Source organism: Clavelina lepadiformis, chromosome 1, assembly GCF_947623445.1.
Source record: "Clavelina lepadiformis chromosome 1, kaClaLepa1.1, whole genome shotgun sequence".
Lineage (NCBI taxonomy): Eukaryota > Metazoa > Chordata > Ascidiacea > Aplousobranchia > Clavelinidae > Clavelina > Clavelina lepadiformis.
The window spans coordinates 4,201,765-4,218,314 of NC_135240.1; the positions used below are offsets into that span (position 1 = coordinate 4,201,765).

General features: G+C 41.1%; 1 protein-coding gene, 2 long non-coding RNA genes and 1 other non-coding gene across 7 annotated transcripts; all 4 read right to left on the reverse strand.

Moving 5' to 3' along the window:
* Positions 1–5,357: 5,357 nt before the first annotated feature.
* Positions 5,358–6,636, reverse strand: LOC143471970 (uncharacterized). Of its 2 annotated transcripts, none has more exons than XM_076969931.1 (5): positions 6,445–6,636; positions 6,149–6,332; positions 5,834–6,004; positions 5,592–5,767; positions 5,358–5,530 (listed from the first exon to the last, which is right to left on the reverse strand). In XM_076969931.1, the coding sequence occupies exons 2-5, from the start codon at positions 6,185–6,187 to the stop codon at positions 5,416–5,418; spliced, it is 501 nt and encodes a 166-aa protein (XP_076826046.1). In that variant the 5' UTR covers positions 6,188–6,332; positions 6,445–6,636; the 3' UTR covers positions 5,358–5,415. The 2 variants fall into 2 exon arrangements, with proteins under 2 accessions (XP_076826046.1, XP_076826045.1); XM_076969930.1 differs by having other exon boundaries at positions 6,149–6,374.
* Positions 6,637–6,737: 101 nt separating this feature from the next.
* On the reverse strand, positions 6,738–10,346 carry LOC143471996 (uncharacterized). Of its 3 annotated transcripts, none has more exons than XR_013119585.1 (8): positions 10,163–10,346; positions 9,995–10,101; positions 8,032–8,101; positions 7,715–7,877; positions 7,362–7,652; positions 7,186–7,292; positions 6,953–7,072; positions 6,738–6,822 (listed from the first exon to the last, which is right to left on the reverse strand). It is a non-coding gene; the product is annotated as an uncharacterized LOC143471996 (long non-coding RNA). The 3 variants fall into 3 exon arrangements; XR_013119583.1 differs by having other exon boundaries at positions 8,032–8,131; XR_013119584.1 differs by having other exon boundaries at positions 8,032–8,156.
* Positions 10,347–14,026: 3,680 nt separating this feature from the next.
* On the reverse strand, positions 14,027–14,867 carry LOC143471536 (uncharacterized). The gene is made up of 4 exons (XR_013119582.1): positions 14,761–14,867; positions 14,528–14,647; positions 14,313–14,397; positions 14,027–14,217 (listed from the first exon to the last, which is right to left on the reverse strand). It is a non-coding gene; the product is annotated as an uncharacterized LOC143471536 (long non-coding RNA).
* Positions 14,868–16,164: 1,297 nt separating this feature from the next.
* Trnaq-uug (transfer RNA glutamine (anticodon UUG)) lies at positions 16,165–16,246 on the reverse strand. The gene has a single exon. It is a non-coding gene; the product is annotated as a tRNA-Gln (tRNA).
* Positions 16,247–16,550: the final 304 nt, after the last annotated feature.

A 16,550-nucleotide genomic window follows, 5' to 3' on the forward strand; every position in this document is an offset into this window, starting at 1 on the left:
CAGATGCGACCGGTCATAAAGTTCTAACCCTGAACATTTAGAAACCGGTATTGTCTTTATTTTAGAGCCTAAGGAACTCTCTTTCCGGCCGTAATGCAAAAAAGCCGTAAGCCTAACAACTTCTTCACTCAAATCGACAGCTCAGACGATCAGAAAAGGCCGAGCCCATTGAAAAAGTTGGCGTACCATTTCGGTCGATATGGAATTGCAGTACCCCAAATAACAGTTTCACGATGGAGAACTTGTCCAGACACCATTTCCTACGATACTAACCCTCAATTTTAAGGGCGCTTTCACCCCTAACCCTAACCCCTCAAATACATGGAGTCATTTTTTCAGAGGCGACAGGTCATAAAGTTCTAACCCTGAACATTTAGAAACCGGTATTGTCTTTATTTCAGAGCCTAAGGAACTATCTTTCCGGCCGTAATGCAAAAAAGCCGTAAGCCTAACAACTTCTTCACTCAAATCGGCAGCTCAGACGATCAGAAAAGGCCGAGCCCATTGAAAAAGTTGGCGAACCATTTCGGTCGATATGGAATTGCAGTACCCCAAAAAACAGTTTCACGATGGAGAACTTGTCCAGACACCATTTCCTACGATACTAACCCTCAATTTTAAGGGCGCTTTCACCCCTAACCCTAACCACTCAAATACATGGAGTCATTTTTCCAGATGCGACCGGTCATAAAGTTCTAACCCTGAACATTTAGAAACCGGTATTGTCTTTATTTTAGAGCCTAAGGAACTATCTTTCCGGCCGTAATGCAAAAAAGCCGTAAGCCTAACAACTTCTTCACTCAAATCGACAGCTCAGACAATCAGAAAAGGCCGAGCCCATTGAAAAAGTTGGCGTACCATTTCGGTCGATATGGAATTGCAGTACCCCAAAAAACAGTTTCACGGTGGAGAACTTGTGCAGACACCATTTCCTACGATACTAACCCTCAATTTTAAGGGCGCTTTCACCCCTAACCCTAACCCCTCAAATACTTGGAGTCATTTTTCCAGATGCGACCGGTCATAAAGTTCTAACCCTGAACATTTAGAAACCGGTATTGTCTTTATTTTAGAGCCTAAGGAACTATCTTTACGGCCGTAATGCAAAAAAGCCGTAAGCCTAACAACTTCTTCACTCAAATCGACAGCTCAGACAATCAGAAAAGGCCGAGCCCATTGAAAAAGTTGGCGTACCATTTCGGTCGATATGGAATTGCAGTACCCCAAAAAACAGTTTCACGGTGGAGAACTTGTGCAGACACCATTTCCTACGATACTAACCCTCAATTTTAAGGGCGCTTTCACCCCTAACCCTAACCACTCAAATACTTGGAGTCATTTTTCCAGATGCGACCGGTCATAAAGTTCTAACCCTGAGCATTTAGAAACCGGTATTGTCTTTATTTTAGAGCCTAAGGAACTCTCTTTACGGCCGTAATGCAAAAAAGCCGTAAGCCTAACAACTTCTTCACTCAAATGGACAGCTCAGACGATCAGAAAAGGCCGAGCCCATTGAAAAAGTTGGCGTACCATTTCGGTCGATATGGAATTGCAGTACCCCAAAGAACAGTTTCACGATGGAGAACTTGTCCAGACACCATTTCCTACGATACTAACCCTCAATTTTAAGGGCGCTTTCACCCCTAACCCTAACCCCTCAAATACATGGAGTCATTTTTTCAGAGGCGACCGGTCATAAAGTACTAACCCTGAACATTTAGAAACCGGTATTGTCTTTATTTCAGAGCCTAAGGAACTATCTTTCCGGCCGTAATGCAAAAAAGCCGTAAGCCTAACAACTTCTTCACTCAAATCGGCAGCTCAGACGATCAGAAAAGGCCGAGCCCATTGAAAAAGTTGGCGAACCATTTCGGTCGATATGGAATTGCAGTACCCCAAAAAACAGTTTCACGGTGGAGAACTTGTACAGACACCATTTCCTACGATACTAACCCTCAATTTTAAGGGCGCTTTCACCCCTAACCCTAACCCTAACCCTAACTCTAAAAAAACAAAAATACAGTATCACGATAGAGAACTTATCCAGACGACATTTCCTACGATACTAACCCTCAATTTTAAGGGCGCTTTCACCCCTAACCCTAACCCCTCAAATACTTGGAGTCATTTTTCCAGATGCGACCGGTCATAAAGTTCTAACCCTGAGCATTTAGAAACCGGTATTGTCTTTATTTTAGAGCCTAAGGAACTATCTTTACGGCCGTAATGCAAAAAAGCCGTAAGCCTAACAACTTCTTCACTCAAATCGACAGCTCAGACAATCAGAAAAGGCCGAGCCCATTGAAAAAGTTGGCGTACCATTTCGGTCGATATGGAATTGCAGTACCCCAAAAAACAGTTTCACGGTGGAGAACTTGTGCAGACACCATTTCCTACGATACTAACCCTCAATTTTAAGGGCGCTTTCACCCCTAACCCTAACCCCTCAAATACTTGGAGTCATTTTTCCAGATGCGACCGGTCATAAAGTTCTAACCCTGAGCATTTAGAAACCGGTATTGTCTTTATTTTAGAGCCTAAGGAACTCTCTTTACGGCCGTAATGCAAAAAAGCCGTAAGCCTAACAACTTCTTCACTCAAATGGACAGCTCAGACGATCAGAAAAGGCCGAGCCCATTGAAAAAGTTGGCGTACCATTTCGGTCGATATGGAATTGCAGTACCCCAAAGAACAGTTTCACGATGGAGAACTTGTCCAGACACCATTTCCTACGATACTAACCCTCAATTTTAAGGGCGCTTTCACCCCTAACCCTAACCCCTCAAATACATGGAGTCATTTTTTCAGAGGTGACCGGTCATAAAGTACTAACCCTGAACATTTAGAAACCGGTATTGTCTTTATTTCAGAGCCTAAGGAACTATCTTTCCGGCCGTAATGCAAAAAAGCCGTAAGCCTAACAACTTCTTCACTCAAATCGGCAGCTCAGACGATCAGAAAAGGCCGAGCCCATTGAAAAAGTTGGCGAACCATTTCGGTCGATATGGAATTGCAGTACCCCAAAAAACAGTTTCACGGTGGAGAACTTGTACAGACACCATTTCCTACGATACTAACCCTCAATTTTAAGGGCGCTTTCACCCCTAACCCTAACCCTAACTCTAAAAAAACAAAAATACAGTTTCACGATAGAGAACTTATCCAGACGACATTTCCTACGATACTAACCCTCAATTTTAAGGGCGCTTTCACCCTAACCCTAACCCCTCAAATACTTGGAGTCATTTTTCCAGATGCGACCGGTCATAAAGTTCTAACCCTGAGCATTTAGAAACCGGTATTGTCTTTATTTTAGAGCCTAAGGAACTCTCTTTACGGCCGTAATGCAAAAAAGCCGTAAGCCTAACAACTTCTTCACTCAAATGGACAGCTCAGACGATCAGAAAAGGCCGAGCCCATTGAAAAAGTTGGCGTACCATTTCGGTCGATATGGAATTGCAGTACCCCAAAGAACAGTTTTACGATGGAGAACTTGTCCAGACACCATTTCCTACGATACTAACCCTCAATTTTAAGGGCGCTTTCACCCCTAACCCTAACCCCTCAAATACATGGAGTCATTTTTTCAGAGGCGACCGGTCATAAAGTACTAACCCTGAACATTTAGAAACCGGTATTGTCTTTATTTCAGAGCCTAAGGAACTATCTTTCCGGCCGTAATGCAAAAAAGCCGTAAGCCTAACAACTTCTTCACTCAAATCGGCAGCTCAGACGATCAGAAAAGGCCGAGCCCATTGAAAAAGTTGGCGAACCATTTCGGTCGATATGGAATTGCAGTACTCCAAAAAACAGTTTCACGATGGAGAACTTGTGCAGACACCATTTCCTACGATACTAACCCTCAATTTTAAGGGCGCTTTCACCCCTAACCCTAACCACTCAAATACATGGAGTCATTTTTTCAGATGCGACCGGTCATAAAGTTCTAACCCTGAACATTTAGAAACCGGTATTGTCTTTATTTTAGAGCCTAAGGAACTATCTTTCCGGCCGTAATGCAAAAAAAGCCGTAAGCCTAACAACTTCTTCACTCAAATCGACAGCTCAGACGATCAGAAAAGGCCGAGCCCATTGAAAAAGTTGGCGTACCATTTCGGTCGATATGGAATTGCAGTACCCCAAAAAACAGTTTCACGGTGGAGAACTTGTGCAGACACCATTTCCTACGATACTAACCCTCAATTTTAAGGGCGCTTTCACCCCTAACCCTAACCCCTCAAATACTTGGAGTCATTTTTCCAGATGCGACCGGTCATAAAGTTCTAACCCTGAGCATTTAGAAACCGGTATTGTCTTTATTTTAGAGCCTAAGGAACTCTCTTTACGGCCGTAATGCAAAAAAGCCGTAAGCCTAACAACTTCTTCACTCAAATGGACAGCTCAGACGATCAGAAAAGGCCGAGCCCATTGAAAAAGTTGGCGTACCATTTCGGTCGATATGGAATTGCAGTACCCCAAAGAACAGTTTCACGATGGAGAACTTGTCCAGACACCATTTCCTACGATACTAACCCTCAATTTTAAGGGCGCTTTCACCCCTAACCCTAACCCCTCAAATACATGGAGTCATTTTTTCAGAGGCGACCGGTCATAAAGTACTAACCCTGAACATTTAGAAACCGGTATTGTCTTTATTTCAGAGCCTAAGGAACTATCTTTCCGGCCGTAATGCAAAAAAGCCGTAAGCCTAACAACTTCTTCACTCAAATCGGCAGCTCAGACGATCAGAAAAGGCCGAGCCCATTGAAAAAGTTGGCGAACCATTTCGGTCGATATGGAATTGCAGTACCCCAAAAAACAGTTTCACGGTGGAGAACTTGTACAGACACCATTTCCTACGATACTAACCCTCAATTTTAAGGGCGCTTTCACCCCTAACCTTAACCCTAACCCTAACTCTAAAAAAACAAAAATACAGTTTCACGATAGAGAACTTATCCAGACGACATTTCCTACGATACTAACCCTCAATTTTAAGGGCGCTTTCACCCTAACCCTAACTCCTCTATGAAATGGAGTCATTTTGCCAGATGCTGCTGGTCAATAAGTCCTAACCCTGAATATTTAGGAACCGGTATTGTATTTAATTTATTTGGTAGAGAACAATTCCACCATAAAGAACTTGTCCAGACATCATTTCCTATGATGCTAACCCTCAATTTTAAAAGCGATTTCACCCCTAACCCTAACCCCTCAATTAAATTGAGTCATTTTGCCAGATGCGACCGGTCATTAATTCCTAACCCTGAAAATTTGGAAACTGGTATTGTCTTTAATTTATTTGGTAGAGAACAATTCCACCATAGAGAACTTGTCAAGACACCATTTCCTACGATGCTAACCCTAATGGAAAAAGGCTTTACTGTAAACCCGCTTTACGGGTTTTGCGTCACACTACTTACGTTGCATGTCTTGAAGGCATCTCATAACATATCTTGAATGAAGCACTTTGTTAACATCGTCGGTCCGAATTGCGTTCCTTCTATCGCTCTCCCTGATTTCGTGGCGTCTACAAATATTTTCGGCAACATCAAAGTTTGAACAAAACTTTAAACAAACCAATAACATACCGCTCCTGGTGACGTCTCCGGTAAAACTCGTTCCACTGCTTGATAGGTATCATGGTTGGTTGATAATCAAAGCTGCATTCTGCCGCATGCCTCATAGTTAAGAATTTTATGAATGCAACTATTGCGGCATTGTGCGCAATGAAGGTTGAAGGCTTGCACTTGCCTTCCTCAAGCAACTGCCAACGTAGTCTGTATTAAACGCAACAAATCACAAATATAGCAAATTCTACGCAGTTACTTACTTTAACGTGCTTTTCTATGTATGTGTCCAAGCTGAAAGCGTGCAAATCCTCAAAACTGCAGTTAGAAACTATTCTTTGCAGAATAGATTTCTGCTTTTCCGCATCGACCAAGCGTTTTCCCCCTCCGTCGACGGATTGCAAATAAAGCGAGAAATTTCTGAAGCAGGCAGTCTAGGAAAAACGGACTGTTCGGTCCAGGCGACTGAACAGACAATAAGTGTTATAACAATACACATACAACTAAAAGCGCAGCATGTTCGTGAAGCACTTTTTCTCTTTAAATATTGCTACATACATATCTAGACAAGCAATTACCTTTGCTGTATTATCACGTCGCCGTTTATCAAGTGACATTACTAGCTCCTTCACTTGTGTGTCATCCTTATCATGTTTCGCACCTTTCAGGTGTTTCACCAGATGCTTTACATATTTATCGCATAAGGGGCACTTTTTCTTCCCTTCACCAGACAGCACATTCTATGATATTTTATGAACGTCTCTGCAATGACGACCAACATTCATCACCATTTTTTCGCATATGCTTAAAAACATAAAAGTCACAAAATAAACTAGGAAATAATGTTTTCAGGGCAGCTAAATAAAAACCATACCTGCATTATTTTGCCTTTCTTCTGTGGTGACGCTTCTTCCCCGGCACCTCCTCTGCACCACTATGCTCCGCTTCACCTTCTAACCCGTCAGATTCCCTTTCATCCACCACCCTCTCGTCTTCCTTTCTCTCCGACACTTCTTGCCCTGCTGCCTCTTCCTTCTCTTCTTCTGATTCCCGTTCGATACTTTTCTTTTCGTTTTCATCATAAAACAAAGCATTTTAAATCATCACAGCTTGCATAGAGCATGGTAATTTTTAAAATCTCGCATAAGTTCAAGCCATGTTACTCACAGACTAACTGTCGATGCGTTGTAGCATTACTGACGCCACTATTTCTTGGGCAGCCACGACTTCGGACGTTGAGTCGGCGAGGCTCCTAAAACAGCAGACATGGAACAACTTACCAATTAATGTAAGAAATATTAAAAAAAATAAAAATGCAACTCAAATTCGGTTTCTATACATAAAAAAAAAAACAATTTGAATGCTAACATTAAGTGGCTTACTTATAATCAAGAGGTAATTCCTGGCCAACCTCGCCCATACTTTCGATTGTGCTTTAGGCGAAATTAGACCTCTGTAGGTCTTTATCTTTAATTGAATAATTGCGGCCCTCTTGAACTGAGCTGCAAAAGAAACATTTTCACCTTTTTCCGCTACTAACTGGCACACACTTTACGAAGAAATCTTTACGAATTTGTGTCAAGAACAGAGTGGAAGAAAAAGTGAAAACGCTTACCCAAAACCTTGTACTAACGATCTCATTTTCTTCTTTCGAATTTCAGTATAACCAGGCTCTGCATCCTTAAATTTCTTCGGAATTTTCTTTTTTTTTCATTTAATAAGCTACAAATAAAACGACAACAATTTATAACTTGTAAATCAACAGAATTTACAGAACGCATAGCTACGCACCCTTTTTGGCAACTTTGAAGGACTGAGGATCGTGTCCACGTCGTCATCAGATGACGACCTGTGTGACAGAATGCTTTCGGTTTGAGGTCGCGGTAAATTTTTCGCCACCTCCGGCCAACTTCAACCCTCGCTGCATCCTTTTTTCCGCAAACTACTTTGCTCATTTGTGGGGAAATTATTTCAAATTTCTTTTCCGTTGAACCGGACAAGGTTGTCCAGCCCTTCCTTCAACCAGCCAGGCATAACAATTGTTGCATCCCCATATTTTGCGAATGTTTTGTGATCTTGCACCTGCATTAAAAACATCCCTTTTTTAATAGTTTTCTACATGAAAGGAGAATGTGGTGACTTACCCGAATAATCCAACGTCCTTTCCTGGTCCGGCAGCCTCGGTTAAGTTTTTCCACGAGCATGTTGCGGTCCGAACTTGTCCGCTGCGAGTTTTTGGTTATCTGATAGGCCATGAGGATTTCCCCATGGTCCTTCTCACCTCCGCTCCGGGATCGTTTTCCCAGACTGCACGTTTGTAGAATATAGTGAGTTACTGTATCAACGAAAAATGAAACAATCAATATTAGATTTGTTTAATATCTTGCAGCCTACAACCGATAATTTAAAACAGGAGCTAGGCCTACAGTATGCTAAAACAGAGCAACTAAATGAACAGTACCTCACTCCACGTGCGTTGCTGAGAAGTGAAGGTCAGTCTGAGAAGTGAACTGGGTTGATTGCATTTCATGCTTGAGTGATCACATGCGAATTTATAAAATCTTTAAGATTTGGAAAGGGAATTATCTACACAGCATACCATGCAAAATTTAAAATTTTAAATTAAAATTTGCTTGCCTACCATAATTTTCCAAAAACAACAAATACAATTTTACGTTTAGCAGCGATAGAAACGCAAGATAGAAATGGCCACGCAGATTTTTACAAGATCATCGTTCGTTGTTTCTTCTACGAATCAATTTAAATTTTGTTTTAATTTCATCATTCATTTTTATTTCAAAGGCAAATTTTTTAAGATTCGATTTTAATTAAAGCAAATTTATACTGTTAAAGATTTATACTTATCGTCCCATCTTGGTTTACCACGGTCATCCAAGATGGGACAAAAAGAGCCCAGCAGACTTCTAGTCTCTCGTCTTAACCACTCGGCCACGACAACTGTGCTTATTGTTCAATGCAATTAGATAAAATCGCACTTTCCGCAAATCACTTATGGAAGCATGATTTCAATTCCGCGGGCAGAGCCAAACAAATTTCGAATCTGTCGCCTTAACCACTCGGCCACGACAACTGTGATTAATGTGCAATGTAAATAGACAAAATCTATTGTGTAGTCGAGCGTAGTCGGGCGTAGTCGGGCGTAGTCGGGCGTAGTCGAGCGTAGTCGGGCGTAGTCGAGCGTAGTCGAGCGTAGTCGAGCGTAGTCGAGCGTAGTCGAGCGTAGTCGAGCGTAGTCGAGCGTAGTCGAGCGTAGTCGAGCGTAGTCGAGCGTAGTCGAGCGTAGTCGAGCGTAGTCGAGCGTAGTCGAGCGTAGTCGAGCGTAGTAGAGCGTAGTAGAGCGTAGTAGAGCGTAGTAGAGCGTAGTAGAGCGTAGTAGAGCGTAGTAGAGCGTAGTAGAGCGTAGTAGAGCGTAGTAGAGCGTAGTAGAGCGTAATCGAGCGTAATCGAGCGTAGTCGAGCGTAGTCGAGCGTAGTCGAGCGTAGTCGAGCGTAGTCGAGCGTAGTCGAGCGTAGTCGAGCGTAGTCGAGCGTAGTCGAGCGTAGTCGAGCGTAGTCGAGCGTAGTCGAGCGTAGTCGAGCGTAGTCGAGCGTAATCGAGCGTAATCGAGCGTAATCGAGCGTAGTCGAGCGTAGTCGAGCGTAGTCGAGCGTAGTAGAGCGTAGTAGAGCGTAGTAGAGCGTAGTAGAGCGTAGTAGAGCGTAGTAGAGCGTAGTAGAGCGTAGTCTAGCGTAGTCGACCGTAATCTAGCGTAGTGGAGCGTAGTTAAGCATAGTCTATCGTGGTGGAGCGTTCTGACGTCAGCTTTTAGCTCCGTCATGCAAATCGACAGCTCAGACGATCAGAAAAAGCCGAGCACCATTAAAAAGGTTCGCGTACCATTTCGGTCGATATGGCATTGCTAATAACCAAAAATACAGTTTCACGATTGAGAACTTATCCAGACGACATTTCCTACGATACTAACCCTCATCTTTAAGGGCGCTTTCACCCCTAACTCTAACTCCTCTATGAAATGGAGTCATTTTGCCAGATGCCGCTGATCAATAAGTCCTAACCCTGAACATTTAGGAACCGGTATTGTATTTAATTTATTTGGTAGAGAACAATTCCACCATAAAGAACTTGTCCAGACACCATTTCCTATGATGCTAACCCTCAATTTTAAAAGCGATTTCACCCCTAACCCTAACCCCTCAATTAAATGGAGTCATTTTGCCAGATGCGACCGGTCATTAATTCCTAACCCTGAAAATTTGGAAACCGGTATTGTCTTTAATTTATTTGGTAGAGAACAATTCTACCATAGAGAACTTGTCAAGACACCATTTCCTACGATGCTAACCCTAATGGAAAAAGGCTTTACTGTAAACCCGCTTTACGGGTTTTGCGTCACACTACTTACGTTGCATGTCTTGAAGGCATCTCATAACATATCTTGAATGAAGCACTTTGTTAACATCGTCGGTCCGAATTGCGTTCCTTCTATCGCTCTCCCTGATTTCGTGGCGTCTACAAATATTTTCGGCAACATCAAAGTTTGAACAAAACTTTAAACAAACCAATAACATACCGCTCCTGGTGACGTCTCCGGTAAAACTCGTTCCACTGCTTGATAGGTATCATGGTTGGTTGATAATCAAAGCTGCATTCTGCCGCATGCCTCATAGTTAAGAATTTTATGAATGCAACTATTGCGGCATTGTGCGCAATGAAGGTTGAAGGCTTGCACTTGCCTTCCTCAAGCAACTGCCAACGTAGTCTGTATTAAACGCAACAAATCACAAATATAGCAAATTCTACGCAGTTACTTACTTTAACGTGCTTTTCTATCGGTGTCATTATTTTATGAAATTGACCAATTTTACCCTTTTTACAGTAAAATGTCAAATATAATTATTTTCTGACAGCTATAAACTTTCAAACATAGAGATATTTTTGCACTAAATTCATAAATTGGTTCAGATTTCCTCAAAAATAAAAAAAATCCTGTTATTATATCATAATAGGACATAGTTGAAATTGCTCGCGTAGAGTTTTTCCATGCTGGCTTGAACTCCCTGTCTTGGCTTCTCAGGCGTTATCTGTGGGTCAGCTGCTATCTCTGTGCAGCTGGAATATCGTAGGAAGACAGCTGGTGGGAGTAGATTTGACTTAGTAATAAATTCTTGCTTAGTAAGGAAGATTTATTTAGAAGTTTCATAAAGCACATGTACATTGTATAGGCCAACATCAGAGTTCAAGCTGAAAAGTGGTTTGTAGAAGGAAAAGGTATTTTCATACTATATAAATTTGAGTTCAAGTCGGTTAGAGTTTTTGGTATAGTGGTGTTTCTGTGGAAAAACTTGCTCTTAGAAAACTACTAACAAAGAAAGGTTATATTTGATCTCAAGCTATGTCTGCTTCCAGCAAAAGAAGAAAATGTTGTAATGATCCGGATATATTTTGTTACATTTGTGGATGCTTCATGTTGAAGTCTCAACAATGCAATATTACCACGTTTGTAAAAAGGGCATATCATGCTTACTTTAAAGTCAAGTTAGGGGACCAGGACAAAAGCTGGGCTCCTCATAAAGCGTGTAAGACCTGCGTTGAATGTCTGAGAAGTTGGTGGCAAGGAAAAGATTCACAAATGAAATTTGGAATACCCATGATTTGGCGAGAGCAACGAAATCATGTTGACGATTGTTATTTTTGTCTTGTTAGTGTGAAAGGGTATAACAAAAAGAGTAAACATCGTTTGAAAAATCCAAATCTGGATTCGGCATTGCGGCCAGTTCCTCACAGTGATGAAAAGACACTGCCAGTATTTATATCATTTCCAGAACTACACGAAGAGGCTATTTCTTCTTCAGAAGCATCGTTTAGTGAAGGAGAAAGTGAAATTTTTCAACCAGCACCCGAGGATCTGTCAGACAAGCCTTCCCAGTTTAATCAGATGGAATTAAATGATTTAGTGAGAGATTTGTATTTGCCTAAGCAATCGGCGGAGTTATTGGCATCAAGGCTACAGGAAAGGAAACTTCTCAAAGCTGGTACAAGCGTGACATTTTTTCGCAAACGAGAAGAAGAACTGCTTCCATATTTTGCTTCCCACAATGATTTCGTTTATTGCAACAATATAGAAAGGCTTCTTCTAGAAATGGGATTACCACAGTATGATGCAGACGAATGGAGACTTTTCATTGATAGCTCCAAACGAAGTTTGAAGTGTGTTCTACTTCACAATGGTAACGTGTACGGTTCTATTCCTATAGGACATTCGGTGACAATGAAAGAAGAGTATCAGAACATCAAAACCGTTCTTGAAAAGTTCAAGTACCATGAGCATAGTTGGCTCATCTGTGTAGATTTAAAAATGGTGAACTTTTTGCTGGGGCAACAAAGTGGCTACACCAAATACCCATGTTTCCTATGCTACTGGGACAGCAGGGCCAAGGATCAGCACTGGAAGAAAGAAGAGTGGCCTCCAAGGCTTACCTTGACACCTGGAGACAAAAATATCATACGTGATCAGTTAGTTGATATCAAAAAGATCCTCTTGCCTCCTCTTCACATCAAACTTTGTCTCATGAAACAATATGTAAAAGCTTTGGATCATGAAGGAGAGTGTTTTAAGTATATATGTTATGCTTTTCCTGGTCTCAGTGAAGAGAAAAAAAGAGCTGGGATTTTCAATGGACCACAAATCAGGCAATTGTTAAAGGATGAAAATTTTGTAAAATCAATGTTGCCATTCGAGGCTAGAGCTTGGAATGCTTTCGGTGCTGTTGTGAAAACTTTTTTGGGAAACAGAAAAGCAGAAAATTATAAAGATCTCTTAAGGGAGCTACTGCTTAGTTTTGAAGATTTGGGATGCAGGATGAGCATCAAAGTTCACTACTTGAAGAGCCATGCGGATGAGTTTCCAGAAAACCTTGGGAAAGTTAGTGAAGAACAGGGTGAACGTTTCCACCAGGATATTAAAATTATGGAGGAACGTTATCAAGGTCGGTGGGATTGTCATATGATGGCCGACTATTGCTGGAGTTTGAAAAGAGAAATTCCAGATGCTGCTCATAAAAGAAATTCCCTCAAAAGAGCATTTTTAAGCTTATAAGTGAAGAGTTCATATTTTATGAAAGCTCTTTTGTTGACTGTTTCTGAACTCGCCCTGCCCAAGTCCCTTTGAGTCAATCTTTATTTTGGCACTTTGCTATTTCTGTATGTGTCTTCAGAATTTCTGCACTCCGTTGTCTATGTGCATATTGTGTGAACTGTAGGCTATAATTCAGATAATACCTTGTCACTGTCCTATCGACAGGTTCGTCAGCATAATGTAGCGTTTGATGTTATTATGGTTGCTCTTTTGTATGCCTATTTTTTATTCCAAAACATGAAATTTTAATAAAGACAACGCAAATTTATGTGAATATAATATAGAATGCTTGTTTGCTAATTAAAGCTAGATTATTGCAGGAAAAACAGTGTTTATTGCATCAGAATTCCTTGTTTTGACAACAGAGGGGGGGGGGCAAAATTGATTTTTTTCAAAAATTAGGGATATTTCATATCTCAAAAACGTGATGTGATAGAAAAAATCTGAGTTCATTTTCGGATTCAGCGCCCCAAAATTAGCTAAAATGAGTTGTCAAAACCCAAACCTGAAATTTTGTGTAGACCAGTGTAATCAAAGCTGCATTCTGCCGCATGCCTCATAGTTAAGAATTTTATGAATGCAACTATTGCGGCATTGTGCGCAATGAAGGTTGAAGGCTTGCACTTGCCTTCCTCAAGCAACTGCCAACGTAGTCTGTATTAAACGCAAAAAATCACAAATATAGCAAATTCTACGCAGGTACTTACTTTAACGTGCTTTTCTATGTATGTGTCCAAGCTGAAAGCGTGCAAATCCTCAAAACTGCAGTTAGAAACTATTCTTTGCAGAATAGATTTCTGCTTTTCCGCATCGACCAAGCGTTTTCCCCCTCCGTCGACGGATTGCAAATAAAGCGAGAAATTTCTGAAGCAGGCAGTCTAGGAAAAACGGACTGTTCGGTCCAGGCGACGGAACAGACAATAAGTGTTATAACAATACACATACAACTAAAAGCGCAGCATGTTCGTGAAGCACTTTTTCTCTTTAAATATTGCTACATACATATCTAGACAAGCAATTACATTTGCTGTATTATCACGTCGACGTTTATCAAGTGACATTACTAGCTCCTTCACTTGTGTGTCATCCTTATCATGTTTCGCACCTTTCAGGTGTTTCACCAGATGCTTTACATATTTATCGCATAAGGGGCACTTTTTCTTCCCTTCGCGAGACAGCTCATTGTATGATATTTTATGAACGTCTCTGCAATGACGACCAACATTCAAACATGAAAGTCACAAAATAAACTAGGAAATAATGTTTTCAGGGCAGCTAAATAAAAACCATACCTGCATTATTTTGCCTTTCTTCTGTGGTGACGCTTCTTCCCCGGCACCTCCTCTGCACCACTATGCTCCGCTTCACCTTCTAACCCGTCAGATTCCCTTTCATCCACCACCATCTCGTCTTCTTTTTTCTCCGACACTTCTTGCCCTGCTGCCTCTTCCATCTCTTCTTCTGATTCCCGTTCGATACTTTTCTTTTCGCTTTCATCATAAAACAAAGCATTTTAAGTCATCACAGTTTACATAGAGCATGGTAATTTTTAAAATCTCGCATAAGTTCAAGCCATGTTACTCACAGACTAACTGTCGATGCGTTGTAGCATTACTGACGCCACTATTTCTTGGGCAGCCACGACTTCGGACGCTGAGTTGGCGAGGCTCCTAACACAGCAGACATGGAACAACTTACCAATTAATGTAAAAAATATTTAAAAAAATAAAAATGAAACTCAAATTCGGTTTCTATACATAAAAAAAAAAACAATTTGAATGCTAACATTAAGTGGCTTACTTATAATCAAGAGGTAATTCCTGGCCAACCTCGCCCATACTTTCGATTGTGCTTTAGGCGAAATTAGACCTCTGTAGGTCTTTATCTTTAATTGAATAATTGCGGCCCTCTTGAACTGAGCTGCAAAAGAAACATTTTCACCTTTTTCCGCTACTAACTGGCACACACTTTACGAAGAAATCTTTACGAATTTGTGTCAAGAACAGAGTGAAAGAAAAAGTGAAAATTCTTACCCAAAACCTTGTACTAACGATCTCATTTTCTTCTTTCGAGTTTCAGTATAACCAGGCTCTGCATCCTTAAAGTTCTTGGGAATTTTCTTTTTTTTCATTTAATAAGCTACAAATAAAACGACAACAATTTATAACTTGTAAATCAACAGAATTTACAGAACGCATAGCTACGCACCCTTTCTGGCAACTTTGTAGGACTGATGATCGTGTCCACGTCGTCATCAGATTACGACCTGTGTGACAGAATGCTTTCGGTTTGAGGTCGGGGTAAATTTTTCGCCACCTCCGGCCAACTTCAACCCTCGCTGCATCCTTTTTTCCGCAAACTACTTTGCTCATTAATAGGGAAAATTATTTCAAATTTCTTTTCCGTTGAACCGGACAAGGTTGTCCAGCCCTTCCTTCAACCAGCCAGGCATAATAATTGTTGCATCCCCATATTTTGCGAATATTTTGTGATCTTGCACCTGCATTAAAAACATCCCTTTTTTAATAGTTTTCTACATGAAAGGAGAATGTGGTGACTTACCCGAATAATCCAACCTTTCCTGGTCCGGCAGCCATAGTTAAGTTCTTCCACGAGCATGTTGCGGACCACACTTGTCCGCTGCGAGTTTTTGGTTATCTGATAGGCCATGAGGATTTCCCCATGGTCCTTCTCACCTCCGTTCCGGGATCGTTTTCCCAGACTGCATGTTTGTAGAATATAGTGAGTTACTGTATCAACGAAAAATGAAACAATCAATATTAGATTTGTTTAATATCTTGCAGCCTACAACCGATAATTTAAAACAGGAGCTAGGCCTACAATATGCTAAAACAGAGCAACCAACTGAACAGTACCTCACTCCACGTGCGTTGCTGAGAAGTGAAGGTCAGTCTGAGAAGTGAACTGGGTTGATTGCATTTCTTGCTTGAGTGATCACATGCGAATTTATAAAATCTCTAAGATTTGGAAAGGGAATTATCTACACAGCATACCATGCAAAATTTAAAATTTGCTTGCCTGCCATAATTTTCCAAAAGCAACAAATGCAATTTTACGTTTAGCAGCGATAGAAACGCAAGATAGAAATGGCCACGCAGATTTTTACAAGATCATCGTTCGTTGTTTCTTCTACGAATCAATTTAAATTTTGTTTTAATTTCATCATTCATTTTTATTTCAAAGGCAAATTTTTTAAGATTCGATTTTAATTAAAGCAAATTTATACTGTTAAAGATTTATACTTATCGTCCCATCTTGGCTTACCACGGTCATCCAAGATGGGACAAAAAGAGCCAAGCAGACTTCTAGTCTCTCGTCACAACCACTCGGCCACGACAACTGTGCTTAATGTTCAATGCAAATAGATAAAATTGCACTTTTTTCGAATCACTTATGGAAGCGTGATTTTAATTCCACGTTGTCGGCGGGATTCGAACCTACAACGGCAAGGCCCAACAGATTCAAAGTCTGTCGCCTTAACCACTCGGCCATGACAACTGTGCTTATTGTTCAATGCAATTAGATAAAATCGCACTTTCCGCAAATCACTTATGGAAGCATGATTTTAATTCCCCGTTGTCGGCAGTATTCGAACATACGCGGGCAGAGCCCAACAGATTTCGAATCTGTCGCCTTAACCACTCGGCCACGACAACTGTGCTTAATGTGCAATGCAAATAGATAAAATCGCACTTTTCTCGAATCACTTATGAAAACATGATTTCAATTCCGCATTGTCGGCAAGATTCAAACATACGCGGGCAGAGACCAACAGATTTGTAGTCTGTCGTCTTAACCACTC